We start from the raw sequence: 26,027 nt of genomic DNA, 5'->3' as shown, positions 1-26,027 counted from the left end.
TCCGGAAAAGACAGAAACCCATTCTTCCGAATAGGTGTTTTTTGTCAGAAAGTTTATTTTGTCAGAAAGACCAGGGGACACTGCAACCAGACATACAGGTGAGTCGGTTGCCAAGCGTCCAAAACGCGATCATGGGATGGTCTGCCTCTGTGTATGGCATGACCTTCCACAATAGCCAGAAGTGCTTCACGGGCCATAAAACATTTGTTTTTGGTCCATTGTAATTTAAAATGGCTGTTAAGCAAGTGATCGTAAATCCAGAGCTATCTGAAATAGCTTCTCCAAGTTACAAGATGTCTGAATTACCATTGTACTGGTTGCCAGCTGGGAAGGAAAGGTCGGAAACCGGTTATGCACTCAAAAGCCAGCGTACCAAAACTCCAGTAATCCACCGTGACTGTGTATTTCTGTTGTTCTAGCAGCTCTGGAGCCTAGAACAGTAAAAACAGAAAGCTGTCTACCAATGCAACCCCACACTTGTCTACACATAAAACAGAATCAAGTATTTGAATAGGACTTATTTTCAATTAGGGTACATTCCTCTATCCACCGAATCTTCTTTAAAAGGGAGAACTCTTGAAACTGTCACTTCCTTCCCCTACAAAGCCCAAACAATGGATGGGTGAGAACTCACCAAAGGAAATAATCTTTGATACAACAGTCACAGAATTTACCACTATAAGGTACCGTGATGTTTATTAGATTAGAATGAATTGGAAAAATGGTAAGATAAATCTACAGAGGAAGAGGAGGTGGAGTTGGGAGAGCTCTGTTCATGTTTATTACCTATGAGACAAACTCACTACAGACCAGACAGTACTGTATACAGTGAAAAATTAGACTGGTCTCTGTCAGGAAGACGGACATGTTATAACTGAGATGCTTTCCCACAATATCATCCTGGCAACCTGTTCATCTCAAATTCAATATGCTTCTTATGTTCTTCAGGGCAGGGCAGTAGCTCAGCAGCTAAGACACTGGGCTTGTCGGCTGGAAAGCCTGCAGCCTAGGTCCAAGACCCGTACACCATGAGATAGGATGAGCTCCTGTACTCGCCCCAGCTCCTGCCAATCTCATTCAAAAGCAAGCAAATGCAAGTAGATAAATAGATACCAACAATGCTCCGTGACCTCATGCTGGTCATATGACCGGGAAAACATCTTTACACAGCTCTAGCTCAATGGCCTTGAAATGGGGATGAGCAGCGCCCCCTACAGACAGCAACGACTAGCGGAGCAAAATCAGGGACTCCTTTACTTCTAGCACTAGGCCTTAGACTTTTCATTTGACTGACCTAAGAAGGATGGAAGGCTGAGCCAACCTTGAACCAGTCAGAATCAAACTATCAAACTACTTGCAGTCAGCAGAAGTAGCCTGCAGTACCGCATTCTAACCACTGCACCCCAACGCTCTTTTACCTTCTGTTCTTAATATGTGAAATCTCATCGTACAATTCCGAAAGCCCCACGGCTTACTCGAAAAGAATGCTTACCAAATACTGCAAAGTCCCAACGAAGGATGTGCAAAGGCTGCCTTGATCCAGCTCTTTGGCATAGCCCAAGTCAATGATCTTATGTATTAACTAAAAAAAAGCACAATGATGACACATATGAGCATGCTAAGAATGCTGGGGGAGAGAAATGCAATTGATTGTCTTGGGTTCACTCAACCTTCTAAGCCCAAAGATGCTAGATTATTATTTAACATGTGTAAAATCAGCTAGTATGATTGGTAAACCATGTTTTATAATTCAGAATAGACACAGACAATTGTAGTTCAATAAATTAGAACCAATATCTTCTATAAATACAACTGTGTTTTACTGTAAATTCTAAATGGGAAGTGGTGTGTCAATTATTTAAAACAACCATTTCCTGGAAAGATACAATTAAATGACCCTGGCAAGATCACAGATTTGTCTAAAATCCTAGGCTTTTCCTGCTACAGGAGGGGGGGGGGGAACGACACAGGGACACAGAAGTGATGCACAGCATGGTTGAATTTGGGGGGGGAAATCTGCAAAAAAACAGCATGCCTACTAACACTGAAAAGCAGGCTCTCCATCCAGTATATCTTCCAAAGGCTTTCTGTTTCAGTGCCTCACCATAAAGCACTATGCACCATGCACCATGCAAAAGACACTGTGCAACAAGCCAAGAATTGAATAAGTGGAAAAGGACTCCTAAGCCCTTTGTACACAACTCAAAGACAGCATCCCTGAAAATATTTATGTTTAAATGTTTATGGTACCCAGATACATGGGCTTCAACTCCCAAATTCCCCAGCCATCCAGAAATGTGTGGACTTCAACTCCCAAATTCCCCAGCCAGCAACCCTGACTGGGGAATTTTGGGAGTCGAAGTCCACCTATCTTAAACTTGTTTGAGGTTGAGAAACTGTGAATTACCGTATTTTTCGGAGTATAAGACATATCCCCCCCCCCAAAAAAAGAGGCTGAAAATTTGGGTACATCTTATATTCCGAATGTAGCTTTTTCGAAGCTGTTTTTCAGCCCTAATGAGGCGCTAGCGAGTGAAACGATCTTCCGTGCTTTGCCTCCTTTTCTCATTGCTTCTCTCTCCAACAATCAGCTGTGCTTTAGAAGCTGTTTTTTATCCCCAAGCAGGGAATAAAAAGCATGTGCATGCTCAAAACCAGCAAACTTATGTGCTGAAGCTGACCAGACTAAGAAGGCTAGCTAGATGAATACCCAGTAGGCAGAATTTCTTTTCCCTATTCCTCTCCCCAAAAACTAAGGTGCGTCTTATACTCTGAAAAATATGGTAGTTAATTAAGCAACGAAGCGAACGTAACTACCTCTATTTCCTTCTTCTTTTTAATTAAATATGTGAGGTCAATCTCTGAGAGTGAATGAAAGCCATCCCCAGCCTTCTCCCTATATGGCATACATTTGACAGAAGAGAAGAACTAGGTCTAACCTGCACCTTATGAGGAATGAGGAAACGTACCAGAGGAATCCTACTCACCCTCTCTTCACCTTGTTGCAAAACTATGTTTTCTGGTTTCAGGTCTCGGTGAATGATTCTGTTCTCATGAAGGTAACGCAGGGCTGAAGCTAATATTGAGGGGGGGGGGGAAATCACAATCAACGCAGTCCATCATATTAAACAAACACTCCACTGTGTTTCCCAATGAACTGAAATGGGTTCAGAAAAGGTGAGTCAGAGGAATGAAAACTATGCCTTCCATGGAAAATCTGAAGTATCTGGGTATGCTTAGGTTTTTGAGGAAAGACGGCTATGGGGAAGCATGATTCCAGGACCTAATCTAGGTCGTTCACTGGGGACAGAGGTTTAGATTTCCCAGGACGAATCATGCATTGCAAAGATCGCTTGGAGGAGGGAGATACTTCCAATGTAATCTACCAGATCCCCTACATGGATCGCCCCTGGAACTATGTAGGACAGATGAAGAACACAAGCGTGCAGTCAGACAAGGAGAGCCAAACTCCTTGGTAACCTCACATTGCAATGAACAAGGACACATATTCCATTTTGCAGCTGCTGAGATTGTTGGTCTGAGCAGGGACAAAGATAGCTAGAGAAATGATTGATGCCTGGGAAACGAGCCCCTTATCAGTCAACAGGAGGGCTGATTTACCACCAGCTTAACAGGTACTTAGGAGCCGAGGACTTGGCAGCACAAGGAAACAACAGTCAATAGCCAACCATCAACATCAATATACCAAAACATCAACCAATAGGAAGCCACACTCAACCAGGCACTACATAAAAACATACACCACATAAAGGCATAGAATAGCAGAAAGCACACATTCCAGTAGAGATGGGCTCCAGTCCTAGAGCTCGGAAGACTAAACCTCTGGCCCCAGTGAGTGACCTAGATTGGATCCTGCAACATAATTCTGGGACAAATATATTTGCCTTCATTTTTAAGCATGATTCCAACTGTGAGCTTGGATCCTAATAAACTGAAAAGGAAGCACAAAAAACAGATTTCAAATTTGCTCAACTGATGGTGTTGAACTGACAGCATAAAAGCAATTGTAATAAATACTTAATGCACGTGGTTGCCTCCAGAGGCTCATCTAGCAGGCCTTTACTGGAATATGGCCAAACCTGGAACTGTTTCAGCCTCATTCTGCTATCTTTAATCCATTTCTTGGGATTCCTTACCTTTAGATTTGGCCCACAATATCCGATACTTACCAATGTCTGATAATAAAATGAGAATTTCTTTCTCACGCAGGCCACAGCAATTCTCAAACTGGTTCAGATGCTATGGATTACAAGGAAGAACGAGAAAATAGTTTATTTTTACACGAGTTTTCCATGAATCTATCATTTAGTTCTACAAGGGGAGACTGTCAGCTAACAGATAACACTTCCAGAACTGACTTTCAGAGCTATATCAAGTCTAAATGTCTGTAGAGATTCTCAACCATCCAGGCCATGGTTGTCCCAAAGGTGCTTTAAAATGCAGTTGTCTTTTGGAAAAACAACTTTGGGTACACCAGGCCCAGCAGTACAGCTCTTCTACACTGTAAAGATTCTCAAAGCAGGATATATTTGTGGTCTTCTATACCTAAAATCATAGATATCTTAAAGATGAAATAAGTATTGGATTCCAGAGAAGAATGGGGTAGAACAGACTTTATAAAACAATATAATAGAGGGAGGGATTTTGATGTCATCAGTCTGGCAGGTAGCAATGTGTATGGAACTGCGATGATACAACAGGATATCCCTGATTTACAACCACAATTAGGACTGAGGCTTCTCTCACTAAGGGATAGCAATAGCACTTAGACATATACCGCTTCACAGTGCTTTGCAGCCCTCTCTAAGCGGTTTACGGAGTCAGCCTCTTTCCCCCAACAATCTGGATCCTCATTTTACCCATCTTGGAAGGATGGAAGGCTGCGTCAACCTTGAGCCTAGTGAGATTCGAACTGCTAAATTGCAGGCAGACGGCAGTCAGCAGATGTAGCCTGCAGTACTGCACTCTAACCAGTGTGCCACCTCAGATGAGGTCATTAAGTGAGACGTGCCTGGTTTTATGACCTTTTTTGCCATGGTTGTTAAGCAAATCGAGCGGTTGTTACGCAAAACTGGCTTCCCCCGTTGACTGTGTTTATCAGGAGCTTGGCTGGGAAGGTTGCAAACGGCAATCACATGATCCCAGGATGCTGTATTCACTGTCGTAAATACACATTGTCAAGTGCTCAAATTGTGATCATGTAACCAGCTATGGTCATAAACGTGTGGACCAGTCGTAAGTCACTTTTTTCAGCACCGTCATAACTTTGAACAGCCGTTAAACAAATGGTTTCAAGTCAAGAACTATCTGTAAAAGTAGGAACTGAATGCTATATAACAGAGGTCCCCAACCTCTGATCTGTGAACTAGCATCAGGATGTTACATTCCAGCAACTGGGTCACGCAGAGAAGTCCCATCCGTGGGATGCAGGGAGCACGCAAAATCCCGCTTCTTCCGGTCCACAGAAAAATCTTTCTCCATGGAACCAGTTCCTGGTGCCCCAAAGGTTGGAAGGGTCGCTGCTGTAACAGAAGCCTCGTTTTGCAACAACTGAAGTTTAGTTCTCAGCCCTGCTTTAATGAAGCAAATATGGATTTCTCTTATTTGACACCTGGAAAATCATATTCTGTAACACTTTCCACAAACCTCCTTAGAGAAGGATGATTTTTTTTTAAAAAAAAAAGATTGTTCATCACCCTTCAATCTCTGGTCATTTTGTTTTGCAGATTAGAACATTATCTATTATAAAGGGTTTATTATTTTTTCTATAAGGGAACAGAATGTACAAAAGTCTCCATGGGAAAAGTTTTGGAATGATGAGTTCACTCGGCGGAAAGTTGAACCCTCCAAGTTTCTGAGAGATAAGATAGTCTCCATAGAAATAAAATACTGAAACATTTTACATTTCTCACAGTATTTATTTTCCACTTCAGAGAGGGGAAAATGGTCTGGCACAATTAATCTACCAACCTACTGCAATGCAGCCAAATCATACCAACATGAGATATTCTGAATTTATTTACAGTTGGAGAGGAACATTGTGATTGACCTACTGCACACTATCGTCAGATTGTTGGTCTAAATGCTGGCACAACTAACTGATATTCCAGTTCTGACCTAATAAACAAATAGAGATGCTTCCCCCCACCCCTGAATCTCATTCTTTACTTCAAAAGGAAGAGCATGTTTGTAGTCAACACAATCTTCTCTAGTTACTTGCGGGATCGTATTCTGCCCCATACATCCCTGCGACCAATTCGCTCGCACAGAGAGGGGCTCCTCCAGGTGCCGTCCGCTAGACAATGTCGTGGGGCGGCGCCTAGGAGTAGAGCCTTCTCTGTGGCGGGCCCAGCCCTGTGGAATGACCTCCCTCCGGATATTAGGAATACCTCTGACCTCCGCTCCTTCCGTATTAAGCTTAAGACCCACCTATTCCAAGCATCTGGCCTGGCTCAACTTTGATCTACCATATCGCTCCTGACGGGTTTTTAACTGGGTATTTTAATTATATTTAATTTCTAGGGGGTTTTAAATACTGTATTTTAATTGTTTTTTTATCAGCCGACCTCCTCCTTATGTATGTTTCAGTGTATGTCTTTGTTATATGTTTGTTTTGTTCACATATTTATTTCGTATGTTTCATTGTACGCCGCCCCGAGTCCTTCGGGAGAGGGTGCGGCTAAGAAATAAATATATTATTATTATTATTATTATTTCTCAATTTCATTTGTTTCTTAACAGATTAACAGAGTTGGAAGGGACCTTATAGGTCATCTAGTCCAACCCCCTGCTCAAGCAGGAGATCCTACACTATTTCTAACAAATGGCAGTCCAATCTCTTCTTGAAAGCCTCCAGGGATGAAACTCCCACAACTTCTGTTCCATGGGTTGATTGTTCTCACTGTCAGAAAATTCCTCCAGGTTGAATCTCTCCTTAATCAGTTTCCATCCATTATTCCTTGTCTGGCCTTCGGGTGCCTTGGAAAATAGCTTGATACCCCCCCTCCCACTCCTCTCTGTGGCAGCCCCTCAAATATTGGAAGACTGCTATCCTGTCTCCCCTGGTCCTTCTCTTCACTAGACTAGCCAGGCCCAGTTCCTGCAACCGTCCATCGCATGTTTTAGCCTCCAGTCCCCTAATCATCCTGGTTGCTCTTCTCTGCATCTTTTTTATAGTGTGGTGACCAAAACTGGATGCAGGATTCTAGATGTTGTCTTGCTAAGGCTTAGTGTTTATTTTTCCATCCTGATTAAATCTTTTGTCTGAGTGACGTAAAAAGTGAACTGAAACTGAAGAAAGAAAAAGTGTTCTAGAGATGCCCTGCCTTTTGAAGATGGAACTTTGAAAAGGACTTTCTTGGATGCTGCTTTGCTAAAGTTTTGCTTACCAAAACAGAAAGTAACACATTCTTTGACACTTGCTTTCATTTTAAGAAATAGCCAAAACAACAAAAACAAAGTTATATGCTATGCACGATGATGAAATTGATTTTAACTCCTTCAAGCCACTACCAGTTTTCAGACTGATTTCATTATATTGGCCCTGCTTATAAAGAATTAGAAAAGTTTTTTTTTAAAGTTATGAAGATGAAACTCAAATACTTTGGCCACCTAAAAAGAGAAGGAAGGACTCCATGGAGAAGAGCCCAATGCTGGGAACAATTGAGGGCAAAAGAAAAAGGGGATGACAGAGAATGAGGGGGCTGGATGGAGTCACTGAAGCAGTCGGCGTGAGCTTAAATAGACTCCAGGGGATGGTAGAGGACAGGAAGGCCTGGAGGAACGTTGTCCATGGGATCACGATGGGACGGACACGACTTCGCAATTAATAACAACAAATGATTTCTGATAATTTAATTTCCCCTTTGCACAAAGCCATCGTGCTAGGAAGAAGCCAAAGTGGAATATGTCTACTTCTTTTTCTAACAAAGATCTTAAAGTTGAAAAGGTTGAGAAATATAATTCAAGATCCATTCCAGAGTTTCAGCCACGACCCTAAGTGTACACTAGAAAGTTCAAAGTATTTTTATTTCTTTCTGACATGTGACAACGTAGCTGCCAAAAGACTCACCCTCCTAAGATCTCCTCCTTGGCAATATTCCATAGCCAGCAGGGGCAGGTCATTGGGTGCAACATTTTGCATCCCTTCCGGAACATCCCGGGCAGCCACCACATTGGGGTGATTTAGACTATAAGAAATAAAAGGACACATAGAAAATACACAAAAGCTTGGGAAAACCTGGCACTCAACTTTAAAGCAAAGGCTTTCTTGAATGCCTGTATGTTAAGTGTCTAACACAAAATACTTGGATGTGTAACTTTGCAAAGGATTGTGAGACACATTCAAGAACATGCTCTTTATCATTTTAATCCTCTGCTCACATCCTTAGCCTATGCAAGCAGCACTCTTGTTCCAAATCCTTTCTGTTATCATACAGATTAAAGAGAATATTTTAAGCACACTTTGTTATACTTTCATTTCCATGTATTCCTAAAATACATATATTAAAAAATACGACTCTGCAAATCATACAATGCAAGATTAAAATAATTAAAGATGAATTACCAAAAATGAATCAGCAACAAATGTATATATACAGAAATGTATATATACAGAAATGTATATATACAGAAATACAGGTAATAGTATGTTAATTAAAGCTACCATCATTTTGAAGGGAAAAAAACCACTGTAGAATTAGTTATTAAATTCCACCACACAATAAGCAACAAGACCTCACACTGTATTTTATAGACGATCTAAAGATAAATAGCAAAAGAAAGATTTTCCAAAGACAAATATGAAGGGATCTAACTTCAAACAGATTGATACTCAGGCAACCCTCTAATCCCTTTTTTTAATATATAAAAATTGGAATTTACTTCAGAATAAACATACTTGGAATGATGCTGTATGTATTTCTATCTGACATATGATTAATTTCTTGGCCTACAGAATATACTGCTTTGTTTTGGTACACCCTTAAGCTTTCTGATGATCCTGAGCTTGCTTGTTATTTTAAGATCACCCAGGATTCATGTAGGGACCTTGCCAGCTCAGAAAGTTTTCCTCTTTCAACTGATACATGCATGTATTTAATGCCTTACATATATCTGAAAGGTTAGATTTTAAGATAATAATTCATTTTCAAGTGACGCACAAGAGTGCTCCAGACTACGGATCATGTTAGCTGTGCCATCTGGCATTGTACAAGTCTAAATAAACATTTGTGCAACAGGATTATGATCTTTGTGATAATTGCTATATCAAATGACTATTTTTTATAATGTTTGTGGAAAGTTGTGTTTTACAGTGTTACTCACCGTTTCATGATCTGTATTTCCAAACACCATCTTTCTCGGTTGCGGGGGCTGAGTTCCTGACGACACTGTTTGATTGCAATTTGCTCTCCAGTTTCCTATAAAAAGAGGAATTTTTGAGGGTTCTTTCTTCAACACGTAAAATAAGGTTGACAACTCTGAATGCCTTTTTGGCAGTGTTGTTACAGTGAGCTCTGGAGCTTAGATCTTTCGAAATGAGTACTCCTAGGTCTTTGACAGAGTGTGGGTCATCTTTTAGATTGTTTCCGCCCAGCTTGTATTTGATGTTCTGATTTTTATTGCCAATGGGTAGAACTGAGCATTTGTTAGCAGAGATTTGGAGTTGCCAATTGTTTGACCATTCAGATACATAATCTAGGTCGTTTTGTAGAGTAGCATAATTGACTGTGGTGTTATATAGTTTTACATCCTAGGCAAAGAGGACACAGCTGCTTATAATATGATCACAAAGGTTGTTTATGTAAAGTAGAAAGAGTGTTGGTCCTAGAATGCTGCCAAATGTTTTTGATGAGTTGCATATTACAGGACAATTTTTCCTGAAACCAAATTGCGTATTAGAGAGTAGGTTGCTTGTCTCTAAGTGGAGGGTTGGTTTATGATGGATTCCATGACTTTACAGGTGACACAGCAAAGGGAGATTGGTCTGTAATTCTCAGCAAGGCCGGGGTCTCCTTCTTTGAAGAAAGGTATGACTGTTGCTAATGACCCAAGGTCAGACAAGGAGCTTGTTCTAAAACAGTGTTTCTCAAACTTGGCGACTTTAAGTCCTGTGGACTTCAACTCCCAGAATTCCCCAGCCAGCTATGCTGGCTGGGGGATTCTGGGAGTTGAAGTCCACAGGACTTAAAGTCGCCAAGTTTGAGAAACACTGTTCTAAAAGATACTTCATAGATGATGCTTAGAGGTTCAGCTAAGGCAGTGGAGAGCTTTTTTAGAAAGTAGGCACATATTCCGTCGGAGCCAATAGAAAGAGATGGCTTTAGGTGTAGTGCCCTATCTTGTCTCGTAAAATCAATGTGGATTAGATCATTGCAATTGATTGTGGTACAACTAGGAAATGAGGGTGAGATAATGCTGGTCATCTAAGCACTTTTTTATGGCAATGTAGACAATATTGCAAATTATTCACAGATTCTTGGATGCCAATTGCACAAGCAATGCCATTAAAAAAAACAACCTTGCATTTGGTCGAGACCATAGATTTTAATCTGCTATTATGTCATGGAGCTGATGGCCATGTCCATCACACAAAATTTCCAACTTGAGGTTCAATTCCTTAGAAGACATTCACTTTCATTCAAATCAGGCTCTTCAACCATGATATGTCTACTGCAGATGGATCTCAGAAATCGCTTTGGTGGGACATGACAAAGTCCTTGCAAAGTTAAGTCTTCTATGTTTTGTTCTCTTTGTTCATTATAATAAAAGAATGTAGACATCACTTATGGGATACAACTAAGGCATTTATAAGAGGGGTCACAATATCAGCCACAGCCAGGAAGAAAAAAATTGAGAATCTAAAAATAAGAGAGCTGAAAGAAAGGTATAGAAATTTAGAGATTGAACTTCAAAAGAAACCGCAGAACAGAAGTATAAAAGGAAATATGGAATTGATTAAACATGAATTGGCTATATTTGAAAAAGAAAAATTGGCATAATCTATAAAAAAGCAAAACAAAACTTCTTTCAGAATGCAAACAAACCGGGGCGATGGCTATCCAATAGGTTGAGGAAGCAGAAGCAGGAGAATTGGATCAATAAACTACAAGATGAAAAAGGTGAGATCTGCTACCAACTGGAGGAAAAGAAAAGGATTACCCAAGAGTTCTATGAACAATTATATAGAGAAAACTGAGACCATACAAAGGAAGGAATATTACAGTACTTGGAAAAGTCAGATCTGCCAAAGGTACCAGAGGAGATTAAGGATATGCTCAATGAGGACATTAAAACATCAGAGATAATCGAGGCCATACAAAGACAGAATAATGAAGCTGCAGGGCCGGATGGGTTGCCAGCGGAAATATATAAAGAATTCCAGGATATGCTTGCTCCAACATTGTTGGAAGTCTATAACGCTGTGTTGAAAGAGGCGAAGACACCGTTATCATGGATGGAGGCTAATATTGTACTATTACCTAAGGCGGACGCAGACCAGGTGTTTATACAAAACTACAGACCAATCTCACTGCTAAATGCAGATTACAAAATTTTTGCTTCAATAATAGCAGAATGGTTGAAAAAATTCCTTACATCATTCATCCATACAGATCAAAACGGATTCCTCCCCAGAAGACAAATTAAAAACAATATGAGAATTATGCTGAATATTCTTGAATATTATGAAGTGCACAATGAAAAACAGGTTGCACTAATCTTTCTCGATGCTCAAAAGGCATTTGACAATGTCAACTGGGAATTTTTGCACCAGCAATTAGAATACATGGATTGTGGGGATAAATTTATAAACACGATTAGAGCAATTTATACAAATCAAAAAGCCAAAGTAATAATCAATGATGAATTAACACAAAGTATTGTAATCCAGAAAGGTACAAGACAAGGTTGTCCCCTATCCCCCCTGCTGTTTATATTAACCCTAGAAGTATTAGCTAGGAATGTACGTAAAGAGGTACAGATAAGGGACAAAAATCAAAAAGGAGCAATTTAAGTTACAGGCCTTCGCGGACGATCTAGTGTTTGTGTTAGAAGATCCTATAAAGTCTGGTACGAAACTCATTGAGGAATTGACAGAGTATGGGAAAATAGCGGGTTTAAAGATAAATATGACGAAGACCAAAATGCTGACCAAAAATATGACATCAAAAGAGAAAGAGGAGTTAACGAAGAAATTGGGTATCCAAATTGTCAAAAAAGTTAAATATCTTGGTATACATCTATCTGCGAGGTGTGTGACCATCAAAGAAGATAATTATATTAATTTGATTAATAAAACTAAGAAAGATCTAGAAAGGTGGAAAAACCTACAACTGTCCCTGATCGGTAGGATCACAGTTATAAAAATGAATATATTACCAAAATTTCTTTTTCTATTTCAGAATATTCCCATTAAATTAGAAAAAGGTGTCTTCAAGGATTTGAATCAATTGGTTTCGAAATTTATTTGGCAGGGAAGAAAACCAAGAATAAAACTTAAGGCTATGCAAGACACTAAGGAAAAAGGAGGATTTGGCGTACGAGATTGGGAACTCTATTATACTGCGGCAATACTAACATGGCTAAGGGAATGCATAATGCTGAGAAATAAAATATTACTCAAATTGGAAGGCCATGACCTCCAAGCAGGCTGGCATGCCTTTCTCTGGTATGAAAAAGGATCTGCACACAAATATTTTAGTAGACATTACATCAGACAATCTCTGTTACTAATATGGAACAAAATTAAACATGACCACTATACCAAAATACCTATTTGGCTATCTACGATGGAAGCATACATACACCCAAATTTAATCAATATGGAAAATATCGTCACATATAAAGAATTATTGAACAGACAGGGGGAGCTCAAAACTAGATCAGAATTGACATCACTAGGAGTACAAGTAGAATGGTGGTCTTATTTACAGATACAATCAAGGTATGCACAGGATAGGAAGAACGAAGGTATTGCCAAAGACTACACAATATTAGATAAACTTTTGATACAGTCAGAAAATAGACTGATCAAAGTGCTGTATAGATTCTTGTTGGAATATAAGCTAGAGGAGGAACATGTCAAAGAAACTATGGTCGCCTGGGCGAAAAATTTCGGTTACAATGTGGAATTGGCTAAGTGGGAAAAACTTTGGATACTTAATCAGAAACTAACATTGGCTACGGCGTATAAAGAAAATCTTTATAAGATGTTCTACAGATGGCATCTCCCCCCAGCACAGCTTTCCAAAATGTTCAAAAATCTGGCCCCAAACTGTTGGAAGTGTAAAAAAACACCAGACACTTTCTATCATATGTGGTGGACGTGCAATGAGGCAAAAAAATATTGGAAAATGAGTCAATCGTGGTTAGAACAAATGGTGGGAGAACAAATTATGTTTAAACTAGAAACTTTTCTTCTAGGCATAATACCGGAGGGGTTTAAGAAAGATACACTTTATCTAATTATACATATACTAACTGCAGCGCGCATAACCTATGCACAGTATTGGAAAAAAGAAAATACACCATCAGAGCTAGATATAATCAGAAAAGTGTTGGCCTGTGCAGAAGCAGATAGGCTCACTCTTGAACTTAAAAATAAAGGGGAATCGGAATATTTTGAAGTATGGAATAGATTTTATGATTGGTATAAGACAAGATGACAAGACTGGAACAAATGTATATATTGTGATTGGACAGAAGGATAGATCAAGTAGTTTAACTGTTAATGGTTGAAATTAGCTGTATATAATGTGAATGTATGGTCATTCTGACTCCGCGGTATAGCATTGTTTTTAAATGTAAAAATAATAAAAATATATTTAAAAAAAAAGAATGTAGACATCTTTCTTACTTTCAACAACTGAGGGGCTGCTGAGTGATGAAGTAACATTTAGAGGGACACGTGCTTGATAAAAGTCAGTGATAGTCCCTATGTCTGGAAAAGGGTGTTGGTATCTTACCTGATACGCCTCTTCTAATAAGGTGGAGATAGCATCCATGATGGGTTGACACTGTCCGTGCTTTGGTTGGACTGAGTCTGATTACTAATTAATTAGGCACTATATAACCCCTTCCATTAGTGGTACTGCCCAGTTTTCCGGTGAAGAGAAAAAAAGACAAGACTCCTCATATTATCCTAACAAATAATAAGTTTAGTGATTCCAAGAAAAAGTCCAAGATCAACAAACCACTACAAACATGTGCACTCCGCCGCAGCAGAAAACAATTACAGGAATACAGAGAACAGTTGAAGAAAGGGCCGGGGCTGGATGCTATCTCCACCTTATTAGAAGAGGTGTATCAGGTAAGATACCATCGCCCTTTCTCAATAAGGTTGGAGATAGCATCCATGCATGGAGCATACTCAAGCCATGCATTTCTCAAGGGTGGGCAATAGACTGTTCTTGGATTGATACAACCGATTGAACTGCCTGCAGTACCCTCCTGCCAAAAGCAGCATCGGCTGAGGCAAACTTGTCAAGTTTGTGATTATGAATGAAAGGGGACGGAGAAGTCCAGAGAAGCTTGTGTTGCCCATGCCGTAGTCGTGGCAGCGCTCCTTGTAGAATGGGCCGTTACCCCAACTGGTCTCGGTTCTTGGCGCGAGTCATACGCTGCAGCAATGCATCGCCTGACCCATCGCCCAATGGTCGCTGCTGCAACTCTCTGCCCCAGAGAAGATGAATGGAACGAAATAAAAAGGGCCTCGGAATGTCTATGGCCCGCCGTGCAATCAATATAAATGCTCAGCGCCCAGCGCACGTCCAACCTGTGCCAGCGATGCTCCAATTTGTGACAAGGAGAAGGGCAAAAATTCGGAAGCACTACCTCCTGTGTGCGATGAAACCAGGATCCTACCTTTGGTATAAAGGAAGGGTCCAGTCTGAGGACTACTCTATCCTCATGAAATCTGCAGAGATCCTCCCGCATCGACAAGGCATGTAGTTCAGATATGCGCCTTGCAGATGTTACAGCCACCAGGAAGACAGTTTTCCAGGAAGGCATCTGTAATGACACTTCCTGAAGTGGCTCAAATGGTGGATCGATCAGGGCCTCCGGGACCTTGGCCAGATCCCAGGTCGGGTATCGATGTACCGCAGGGGGTTTCAAGTTAACCGCCTGCTTCAATAAAACCCGGACGTTGGGATGATGTGCTAACGACTGACCCCCACCCCAGGTAAGTACACTGCTAAGGGTGGCCACCTGTCTTCTAAGGGTATTGGGAGACAGCCCCTTTTCTAAACCATCCTTCAGGAAATCCAGAACCTAGGCAATGGTGGCCTAAGCCGGTACGATCCGCTTGGTCACCACCAACAGGAGAAAATTTTCCAGGTAGCATTGTAAATGTGGACCGTTGACGGTCTCCTTGAGGCCTGTATGGTGGAGATGACCCTATCAGAGAGATCGCCCTCCCTCAGTGTGAGCCGCTCAACCACCAGATGGTCAGTTGTAACCACTGAGGTTCCGGATGTTCCAGGACCCCTGGGTGAGGACCACCCAGTCTGGCGGGATCCTCCAAGGTCGCTCGACTGATAGTGACCAAAGGTCGGCAAACCAGGGGCGTCGAGACCAATAAGGAGTCAGAAGGATGACCTCCACTCCCGTGCTGATGATCCTGCGGATGACCCTGGGGAGAAGAGGGATCGGGGGAACGCATAAAGCAAGCCCCTGGGCCACAGACAGTGAAGGGCATCCACTGCTTCCGCCCCTGGTGTGTGGAACCGGGAGAAAAACCTCAGCAGCTGGGTGTTGTCCGCAGTGGCAAACAAATCGACGATCGGAAGGCCGAACAGCTGTGTTATTTCCTGAAAAAGATAAGGTTGGAGACGCCATTCGGCTTGGTCAACCCTAGTTCTACTAAGCCAATCAGCTGTGATGTTAGTGATGCCCTATATATGCTCTGCGGAAATGGACCAGAGATTCTGTTCGGCCCAGGCAAGCAAGACGCTCGCCTCTGCCATGAGGTCTCCCGACCTAGTACCCCGCTGCCTGTTAATGTGGGCCTTGGCGGCCGTATTATCAGTAAGAACAAATACATGGTGTCCGGAGATGGATTCCTGGAAACTCAACAGGGCTAGTCATAGTTCCAACCAGTTAATGCTTCTCTCCGCCTCCTCCCTTGACCATTGTCCTTGCGCCATTTGCGTCCCCATATGCCCCCCCCAGCCATACAGGCTGGCATCTGTTACCCCGTCGACTGGTCTAAATTCGCATCCTCTCTCTGTATGGCCGGGGACCTCCACCAGCTGAGGGACTGGTGGACCTCCGCGGGTAACAACACCCTATCTAAGGTGACACTGCAATTGGCCTTCTGGTAGGGGAGGAGGAACCATTGCAATTCTCTGGTGTGCAACCTAGCCGAGGGAACTATGGAAAAGGTAGAAACCATCTTTCCCAACAGCTTGGATACAGAGGCCAGGGATACCCTGCGACTGCGTAACACCTCTGTCACCAACTGCCTAATGCTCTTGACCGTTCCTCGGAGAGGAACACCTGATCTGCCACTGTGTCTATCCAAGTCCCTAAGTGTAGAATACGAGTTGTCGGAACAAAATGGCTTTTGGTTTTGTTGATGGAGAACCCATGCTCCCTCAAGACCCCCAGTGTGAGGTGGAGATCTGACACCACTCTGTCCCTGGAACTAGACTGAATCAAGATATCATCGAGATATAGTTGCACCCTGATGGGGATTGAGCGCAGATAGGCCGCCAAGACCTTGGTGAAAACCGGGGTGCGGAGGAAAGGCCAAAAGGCAATGTACTGGTAATGATGTGACCTGTAACAGAAACGCAAGAATTGCCGATATCTCTCTGGACAGGCACATGCAGGTAGGCCTCCGTGAGGTCAATGGAGGAGAGAAAATCGCCCTCTTGAATGCCTTCCAGGATAGTGGCCAAGGAATGCATCTTAAACCGTCTGTATTTGACAAACTTGTTTAATCTTTTCAAATCAAGTATAGTCCTCCACCCTCCAGAGGCTTTAGGTATGACAAACAGAACAGAATAGAAACCACAGCCGGTTTGAGCGGTTGGAACCTCCTCTATAGCCCTAACTTCGAGTAAATGTTGTATAGCAGACTGCATAAGGTACCTCCTTTGGGGATTGTTAGAAACTGGGCAACGAAGAAAAAACTTTTTTGGGGGGGGACAAACTCCAAGGCCAGGCCGAACCTGACTGTGGCCCTAACCCAGGCATCAGTGGTTGTGGTCTCCCATTGGTTAGCGAAAAAAACGCAACCTGCCTCCAATGGGAAACTGCTCCTGGGAAGGGTTAAGGTCTGCGGTAGTATCGGTTACCGCCTCCCCGAAAGGGGCAATTAGACTGGTTACCCCTCTGCTGCCGATACTGCTGTTGTCGGGGCCTCTGAAAGAACCGCCCTTGTGGATGATACCCTGAAGGGGAATAATCCTGCTGCCTGTTTGAAACCCCCATATTCTTGATTGCGAAAGGGTTGCCTCCTAGGGTAAGGGGCTGAGCGCGCGAACCCTTTCTTGGGATTGGAGGGGAGGATTTTGCATTTATCCTTACCCTCAATCAATAGGGGGGTGAGAGAGTCCCCAAAGAGCGTACCCCCCGTGTACGGCTCAGAAGCCAAGCGCCATTTGTGTTTGACCTCCGTCTGCCACTGTTGCAGCCACAAAAGTCTGTGTGATGCCACCGAGGACGCCATTGCCCTAGAGGCGAACTGGGTAGCGGTCAAAGTGGCGTCCGCGGTGAACTGCACAGCGGCTATAATTTAAGTCCTGATGGGCTCTTGAATCCCTGGCCAGGATCCGCCCCTGCAACTGCTGCAGCCAGCTGATGCAGGAACGGGAGAAGAATGACGCAGCTGTCGAGGCCCGCACTGCCCAGGCAGCCGCCTGGTGGCCTCGCTGGATGACCTGGTCAGCTCGTCGATCTTCAGATTTGAGGATGTCCTCCTGCGCCACTGGCATTGTGGTGTTGGTATACAGGGCTGCAACAGGCGGGTCAATTGTTGGCCATAACAATGCCTTGTTAAGGCCATCTGCCACATTGTAGAACCGCTTGTTGGCCAACGGGGCCGGACCGGACGTAGGTGTGGACCACTGACATTGTACAGCGTCGACAAACAGCTGTGGAGCCGGGATGGTGTGGGTTTCCATCTTGTGTTCGGTGAACCAAACACTGGTTGACTGGGGCTGAGGCGTGGACTCTTTCACTGCTTGGTCCCCCAGCTCCGAGGCTGCCTTGGCTTTGCACAGCAAGGATGTGAATAGGCTGGATGGAAATAAACCCGTGTAGGAGGGCTTTTCTGTAGTTGGCCCTTCCTCGTCTGACAGATCGACATCTCTGATCTCGCCCTCTTCTGAGATGGGGGAGGAGCAGCAGTCGGGCTCCGGCAGCTGGCGGGGGGGGGGTCTGAAGGCAGTGGGAACCCCCCCGCATGGGTCGAGCCCTGCGAAGCCATGGCCTGTGACGCCTTTTCCTTCAGGCCAGCTGCAATCCCATTTTATAGCTTCCGCTATGTGGTCCTGACAAACAGTGGGCATGGCATGCATGGCAGCAGGTGCACACAGGAGCATGGGGGAATCCCCCGAGTGGAGCCCCGCCACAGTAGGGGTGAAGGTGGCCTCTGCGATCCTGCTTTGGCTCCGAGAGCCAGAGGTGCCCCAAAGCCCCGATGTGTTAATTGGCAACATCGGGCTAAATGGGCCTTGAGTCAAATTTAACTGCAGTGGGGGCAATGGGCTTGGCTGTGTCAATGCCCGTGGTTCCTTATCAGGTTGGTGCAGGGAGGAAACTGATAACTCCGAGTGCTCAATTTTAGAAGAGGCCTTAGATGTCTTCTTTGACTTAGAGCCTTTGCTGTCAGAGGAGCTTTTGTGAGGGGCCTTAGGCTGTGATGAGGTTCCAGTGGTGGGCGGTGGGGTCGCTGCCACAGCCAGGAGGCCAGGCTCAGTCAGCACTACTTCCTTGCCAGCGCTGGAGGACGACTCAGGCATGCTGCTGTCGGCCATGTCACAGTAATGCAACTCAAAATGGCATCCTCTGGATCCGCCCCCTCTCAAAATGGCGTTCTCGCCTCGGAAAACTGGGCGGTACCTCTAATGGAAGGGGTTACATAGAGCCTAATTAATTAGTAATTAGACTCAGTCCAATAAGAGCACGGACAGTGTCAACCCATGCATGGATGCTATCTCCACCCTTATTGAGAAAGAAAACCTCCATACAGTCAGTCCATCCCTGCTTTGTTTGCTTGCAAACATTTTGTTAGCAAATTAACATTTTCTTTGCTCTGTTTATATACAGTAGCTTGTCTGGCCAGTGTTGGTGGAGATGTTGTTTTCTCCTTCATAGTTCCTTGATTATGCTGTTGTTTACTTCTTGTTTGTCTGAGGATAGTTGTTTCATTAGGGTACTTTTTATTACTTTTGTCAGGTGTTAATCCCTTGTTATCTGTGTGTTGATTGCTGGCCGGGAGGTGTTATCTTTATATTTCCTTTTTAGCTTTTTTTACTGTCTCTTTTGAATAGTGTATAAATGTTGATATTTATGGGCCTGATGATGGCTGATCTGTTTGAGTGCCAGACTTACAGGAATTCCCTAGCATTTTTCAATTTAGCTTGGTTTAGGATGCCTCCAGTTTGCCAGCTGAAACTATCTTTAAGTCTGTCCCTTGTGAAGTTAAGGAGTTTTTAATCTGTCTTTTGACGGCTAGTTTGCATTCATAGATGTGCTCTGCTAATCTTCCTGTCTCTCCTACGTAGTGTCTGTTACAGTCCTTATATTTCATATTGTAGATGACTCCTATTTTTATTTTTTATTTTTTTAGTTTATTTATGTTTTTAAGGGCTTTGGTTGGTTTGGGTGTCAATATGCTGCTGCACAGCTGTAATTGTCTTATTTCGGAGATGTTTTTTATATGTACCTTTTCATAGCTTGTATTGGCTGCGATGTAGCGAGTTCAGTTGTCAGGCATTTTTTTTGCTAAGATTGCATGGATATTCATTTTGTTGAAATATAATTTATAGGCAATCTATTTCCTTTTTCAGATATACTGGATTGCTGCAATACATTTGTGGTTGTCTGAATAATGTTCTCACACAGCTCTTGCAAGAAGTTGGGTTGTTACTTCAACAGGGAAACAGTGTTAGCTGGTGTAATTTTTTCAATAGACTTGTTTCTAATTTCTGCCATGTCCTCTGCTCACTTCCACTTTCTCCTCCACTTCCCACTATATTTCCAGTTCCTGTTTATTATTTGTAAGATGCTCAGTGTCTTTGGAAAATGAGCAACCTATTTATTAGTTTAATTAATAATGCCCAACTCCAGACTGAAGGAAGAGAGGAGGTTGTGAGTTCCTAAGCTACGAATATTCTATCGAGAGGAAGTTGCACATAAATCAGCCAGAAAAGAAAGTACTGCAGGAAAAGCTGCTTGAAAACAAAACCACAGAGGGCCTCAGATCTGTAAAGCTACTTTTATGTCATATATATCACATTATATATGTATGTATGTATGTATGTATGTATTATACAGACTCCCTCTGTCTCTGCCTGTCTGTCTCTATATAGAGGGGGGCTGATAGATGAATGATGGATATAGATAATAGGTTGACAGATAATATATAAATAGATAATAGATATATATAATACAAGATGGATGGATGGATGGAGAGACGATAGAAAATAGATAATTGATAATGATAAATGGATAAGGATGATAGATGATTGATAGAGATAGAGGTATGATAAGATAGATGATAGAGAGATAGGTGTTAGAGAGATAGGTAGGTAGGTAGATAAATGATAGATGATTGATAGACAGATAGATATGATAGATGATTAATGGATAAGGATGATAGATGACTGATAGAGATAGAGATAGATATAGATATGATAAAATAGATGATAGAGAGGTATTAGAGATAAGTATATAGGAAGATAGATAATTGATGGATAAGACAGATGATAGATGATTGATAGACAGATAGATATGATAGATAATTGATAGATGATTGATGGATATTAGATGATAGATGTTAGAGAGATAGGTAGGTATATAGCTAAGATTGATGATTGATAGATAAGATAGAATAGATGATAGACAGATACGATAGATACAGATAGATATAGAGATATAGATGATTGATAGATAGATAAGATAGACAGATACGATAGATAAGATAGATGATACAGAGATACAATTGATAGATAAGATACAGACAGATATAGAGTTATAGATGATAGATGATTGATGGATAAGATAGATGATAGATAGACAGACAGACAGATAGATACGATAGATACAGATATAGAGATAGATGATTGATAGATAAGATAGACAGATAGATCACACACAGAGAGGGATTTTTAAATTGTATTTTGATCTGGCTGATTTTTAAAATATTTTATTTCCTCCCAGAGGCGAAGAAAGGAAGGAAACCCCAGATCCATAATTAAGAAAGAGGAAGAGGAAGAGGAAAGTCTGCCAGGAAGGGGGGGGGGGAGAAAAACTGGAAAAGGCGGGACCCCCCCCCCACAGCCCCCTCTCTGACGTCCTCTCTCCTTGGAGGAGGGGGTGGAAAGAAAGGAGGGGCGGGGGAGGAGCCTCATTGTGGTTCGAGGGCGCTCGCGGGCAAAAGCCTCCCCTCTCTCCCCCCCCCCCTACCCTCGGGCCCGGCCTTTTCCCGCCAATTCCTGTCAGGCGTTCGCCAGACCAACCCCCTCCCCCCTGGCCCTTTCCCGCCATTTCCTGTCAGACCCGCTCACCTTGTGCTGCCAGCGGAGGACGTTGCCGAAGCCGCCGGTGCCCAGCCGCTCGCGCATCTCCCACGGGCCGCAGCTGCTCAGGGGCTGCAGAGGCGCCGGCGGCGAGGGAGAGGGGGAAGGCGAGGGCAGCGGCGGGGGCATGGGAGGAGGCCGGCGATAGCAGCCTGAGGTGAGGTCGTTTGCCGCCTCAGCAGCAGCCGCGCTAGGCCCGGCAGCGGCCACTTCCGCGTAGTGAGGAGGAAAGAGGGCGGCGGCGGAGGCCGGGTCTTAAAGGAACAGCTCCGGAGGAGGCGGTGAGGCCGCCGAGCTGCCGATGAGGAAAGGCCCGCGGAGGCTCCGGGGTGCAGCGCCCTGGCCGGCGGCTAGAGGGCGGCGAAGAGCAGAGTCCTCCAGAGGCTGTGCTGCCCCCTGTTGGCCGCCCGAGGCTTTGCAGAGCCGCCTGTCGGGCCCCCTCAGAACGTAGTCCTTGGCTTACAGAAATTCATTTAGTGACCGTTCAAAGTGGCAATGGCGCTGAAAAAGAGTGACTTATGACCGATTTTTCCACACTTATGGCCAGTTTTTCACACTTACAGCCTGTGCAGCATCTCCTTAATCACGTCATCAAAATCCAGACACTTGGCAACGGATTCATATTTATGATGGTTCCAAGGTCATTGCAATCCCTTTTTGAAACTTACTTTTGCCAGCAAAGTCAACGGGGAAGCCGGATTCACTTAATGACCGCATTACTGCCTTAAAACAACAGCAGTGGTTCCTTTTAACGGTGGTAAGAAAGATCCTGAAATGGGGCAAGACTCACTTGACACATGTCTCACTTAGCAATAGGCCAGGGGTGTCCAAACTTGGGGACTTTAAGACTTGCGGACTTCAACTCCCATAATCCCCCAGCCAGCTTAAAGTTCCCAAGTCTGGACACCCCTGCAATAGGCCTACACTTAGAATAGCTTTATTGTCATTCTGACTGTACACTAATTGGCATACATTAAAATGAAATTTAGTTGCTTACAGCTTTTAAAGGGTCACTATCTCCAATTTTATACTACCTAAACATGAGAAGGTAAATAAATTTTGTTGCAGACAGCTCTCAAAGTGTCACCACCTCCAATATGCACTCTGTAACCATGACAAGATAAATAAATACAAAATTATGCATATACCCACCTAGAAATTTGGACTGCATTGTGGTCGTTAAGTCGAGGACTGCAGACCTTGGTTGGCTTTGCCCTGCTTTTAGTGCAATGGGTGTCTGAGTGGAGGGACCTGCAATTAACTGCAGTTGGAAATAATTTTATTGTCATAAGTTCACACAGCATGCTGAATTCTAAACCCAGTTTATGTAATATACCAGTAGTGGCTTCCGGATCCCGTTCCAACCGGTACGGTTGGAACGGGCTCAGCGTCGTCCACATGGATGCGCGCAGCGCGCACATGCGTCTTACCATTCAGCTACGCTTCCGTTAGCCTCCGTGATGCTCCAGCTGCTCGGTGGAGTGTCACGCAGGGGCTATACGCGCCGTGCCCGGAAGCGCCAAAGACTTTAAACACCAGTAAGGAGTGTGGGCGGGCGGGTGTGCCCTCCGGAGCACTGTACCGGAGCGGTACCCGGTGCTCCAGCCAGGCTCCGGTACAGCTGTACTGGGGCATACCGCCTGCAACCCACCACTGTAATACTCCAACCAACAAACCATATTTAATCTGCTCCTGATTCATTTTGGAGGTTAAGACAAACCTTGGGATTTCAGAACACATTGACTCAAAAATTACTCAATTTTGTTTTAACCTAGAATAGCAGCATGTTTAAATGCAGCCACTGACTCAATATTATCTGCTAGCTACATTGCATCAATCTAGCCATAGGACCACCTTAATGAATCAATTGGGCAAACCCATAAGTCATGATTCATGGAATGATGGGTGACCTTGTCAGGTTAAGCAGTGCAGAAGGATACTTTTAAAGTGGGTAAGTCAGCCAGTTAGTGTAATGTAATGCAGTCTTTGGTAATAACAAATGATTTCGGCTCTGACCTTAGTCCTACATCAACATAAGCCTCCAATTATTTAATTATAGTGATTATATATTGAATAAACCAAAATGCTGAGTTTTAATATGACTAGCCACAAAGCATAAGAGCCCAGACAAAAGCAGTCATAACAATTAAAAACACAACAGGGGCTCCACTTACACAATAATCCCAAGCCTGAGAACAAAGCGAAGTCTTAAGGACCTTCTGGAACTCCAGGAGATGGATGCCATTTGCATTCCTGAAGGGATGCAGTTCCAGAGAAGACACACTCCCCACAACTGTTTGATTGATTAAACTGGCAGTTTAATTGGGGTCCAAGGCACACTAGTCTGCCTGAATGTATTAAGTGGGCAGAAATGACTGAAGACTGGTAATTCCGCAACTAATCAGGCCCTGTGACATAAAAGGACTTTATAGGTGACAGCCAGCACCTTGAATTGCACAATGAGCAGTGCATGAGCATGATCTCTTCCCTTCTTTTAACACTGAAAATAACCATTTAGGAAAAAAGGCAGAATAGTACGACACAATGCTCCCACTTTCAACCTGCCCAGTTGGTGCAGAAGAATACCATTGGTAGGTAATATCAAAATCCACTAAGAGATTAAAGACCATCTTTGTAGGAGCCCCTCAAATATTGGAATAGTTCTATCATGTCTCCCCTAGTCCTTATTTTCATTAAACTACACATACCTAATTCCTGTAACCATATTTCATATCAGTGGTGGGTTCTGACCGGTTCAGCCAAACCAGTAGTGGTTTGGCAGCCTGGGTCACTGGAACCGGCAGCAACCCAGGCCCACCACACCCCCGAACCGGTTCTCCGTGTGGCGCCACCATCTTGCTTTTGGCTTCTATGCATGGAAGAAATGTCCTTCTGGGTTCAGTTCCAAGTGGGGTAAAAGACACTGGAAACATGGAGGCTGCTTGGAAAGATGGTTTAATGGTGGACAGGACCACATGACTTGAGCTCCTGAACAGAAAAAGGGGGGGGTCACATGCTTCCAGGTGTTGGGTGAAGAACAAAAGAGAATAGATGCTGAAAGTCCCTGGTTTTATTCCCTCTCTGAGCTTTGATCTTGATCTTGTATTCTGATTAGTTGATGGGGCCACGCAGGGGCAACTCTGTAGGCTGTGCTTTGAGTCCATATTTGGTTGCCTTGCTGGGTGATGTAATTTTCCCAGGTGCCTTGTGGATGAGTTTCTGTAGAAGGCTAATCCTACCTTCGTTATGTAGAATAGACTGGCCCAGACTTTAATGGCTCATTGACAAAGGTGGGGGCTATTAAGAGTGAATCTGTTTCCTGCCTAAAAACATGTTTTTCCATTTCTTATCCAGAGAAATATTATATTCTGCCTTTTCAATATTTCCCAGGATATTTCATTTTCCTAGGAGAGAGTGGGTCTTAACTTTCTATATTAGCCACTAAACTAAGCTTGCCTCTCCTCACTTGGCCTTCTCTTGGCACTTTTGTTCTATTTCCAGTAAGTTTCACAATTCAGTTCTACAGAATCCAATCTATTCAGTTCCATGATTTTTTCTACTTGAATTAACATACACTGCCCAAAGAAAACTGGCCTGCTTAATGTCTACTTATCCTTTGCATGGGCTGTCTCCTAGCAGCAGCCTTTGAGTAAAGTGACAAGTATTGTAACTTGGAACACACTGTAGTCAGCAAAGCAATGAAGCCAAGGCTGCCTAAAGTCTTTGTCATAAAAGCAAGCAGGCAAAAAGGCAATTTCTGAGAAAAACAAATAGTGCCAGGAAATGCCAGATGGACCTGTGCAGTGTATTCTAACAGTGAGGCAATTGTCATATTGGTGGGATATGCTGCCAGCCTAGCAGTGGTATCCATAGGCTTCTCATTGCAAAGAACTCTGGAATTCCATTGTTTAGTTTAACCTATGAATCAAAAGCCTGATATTCCAAAGGAAGTTTTAAGCCACAAGAAGTGCTGAGCACAGCTAGAGAGCTTCATTGGGAAACACGTGGTGGTTGTTCTGTGTCATTTCTATGTCATTCCTATCTCTCTCCCCCTTCCCCAAGCATTCTGACTTAAATGTGACCCTCTTTCTCTAGGAATCCGGAAGTAGAGGTAGCAACCCTGCAGATTCCAATCAGCACATATCTTCTGCAGTTGTCTGCCTTGATTCTTTTTAATTTTAATAATTTTCCATTCTACTCATGAATTTAATGCCATTCTGAATAATTTCTTAATTAGGGTAAGCAGGAACCACCCAT

At 43.3% G+C, this 26,027-nt stretch overlaps 1 protein-coding gene across 1 annotated transcript in view; it reads right to left on the bottom strand.

Moving 5' to 3' along the window:
• IKBKB (inhibitor of nuclear factor kappa B kinase subunit beta) overlaps positions 1 to 22,015 on the bottom strand; it is a 46,117-nt gene extending 24,102 nt beyond the window's left edge. The window contains exons 1-7 of the mRNA XM_081960758.1: positions 21,759 to 22,015; positions 9,346 to 9,440; positions 8,093 to 8,210; positions 4,191 to 4,260; positions 2,988 to 3,076; positions 1,493 to 1,582; positions 307 to 431 (exon numbers count right to left, since the gene is read on the bottom strand). Coding sequence (XP_081816884.1) covers positions 307 to 431; positions 1,493 to 1,582; positions 2,988 to 3,076; positions 4,191 to 4,260; positions 8,093 to 8,210; positions 9,346 to 9,440; positions 21,759 to 21,899 — 728 coding nt within the window. The 5' untranslated portion in view covers positions 21,900 to 22,015. The remainder of the gene's footprint in view (positions 1 to 306; positions 432 to 1,492; positions 1,583 to 2,987; positions 3,077 to 4,190; positions 4,261 to 8,092; positions 8,211 to 9,345; positions 9,441 to 21,758) is intronic.
• Positions 22,016 to 26,027: the final 4,012 nt, after the last annotated feature.

The sequence above is a fragment of the Natrix helvetica genome, assembly GCF_964273705.1.
Source record: "Natrix helvetica genome assembly, chromosome: 8".
NCBI classification, from domain to species: domain Eukaryota; kingdom Metazoa; phylum Chordata; class Lepidosauria; order Squamata; family Natricidae; genus Natrix; species Natrix helvetica.
The sequence above is the reverse complement of the archived record's forward strand: the minus strand, read 5'-3'. Positions and strand labels throughout refer to the sequence as shown.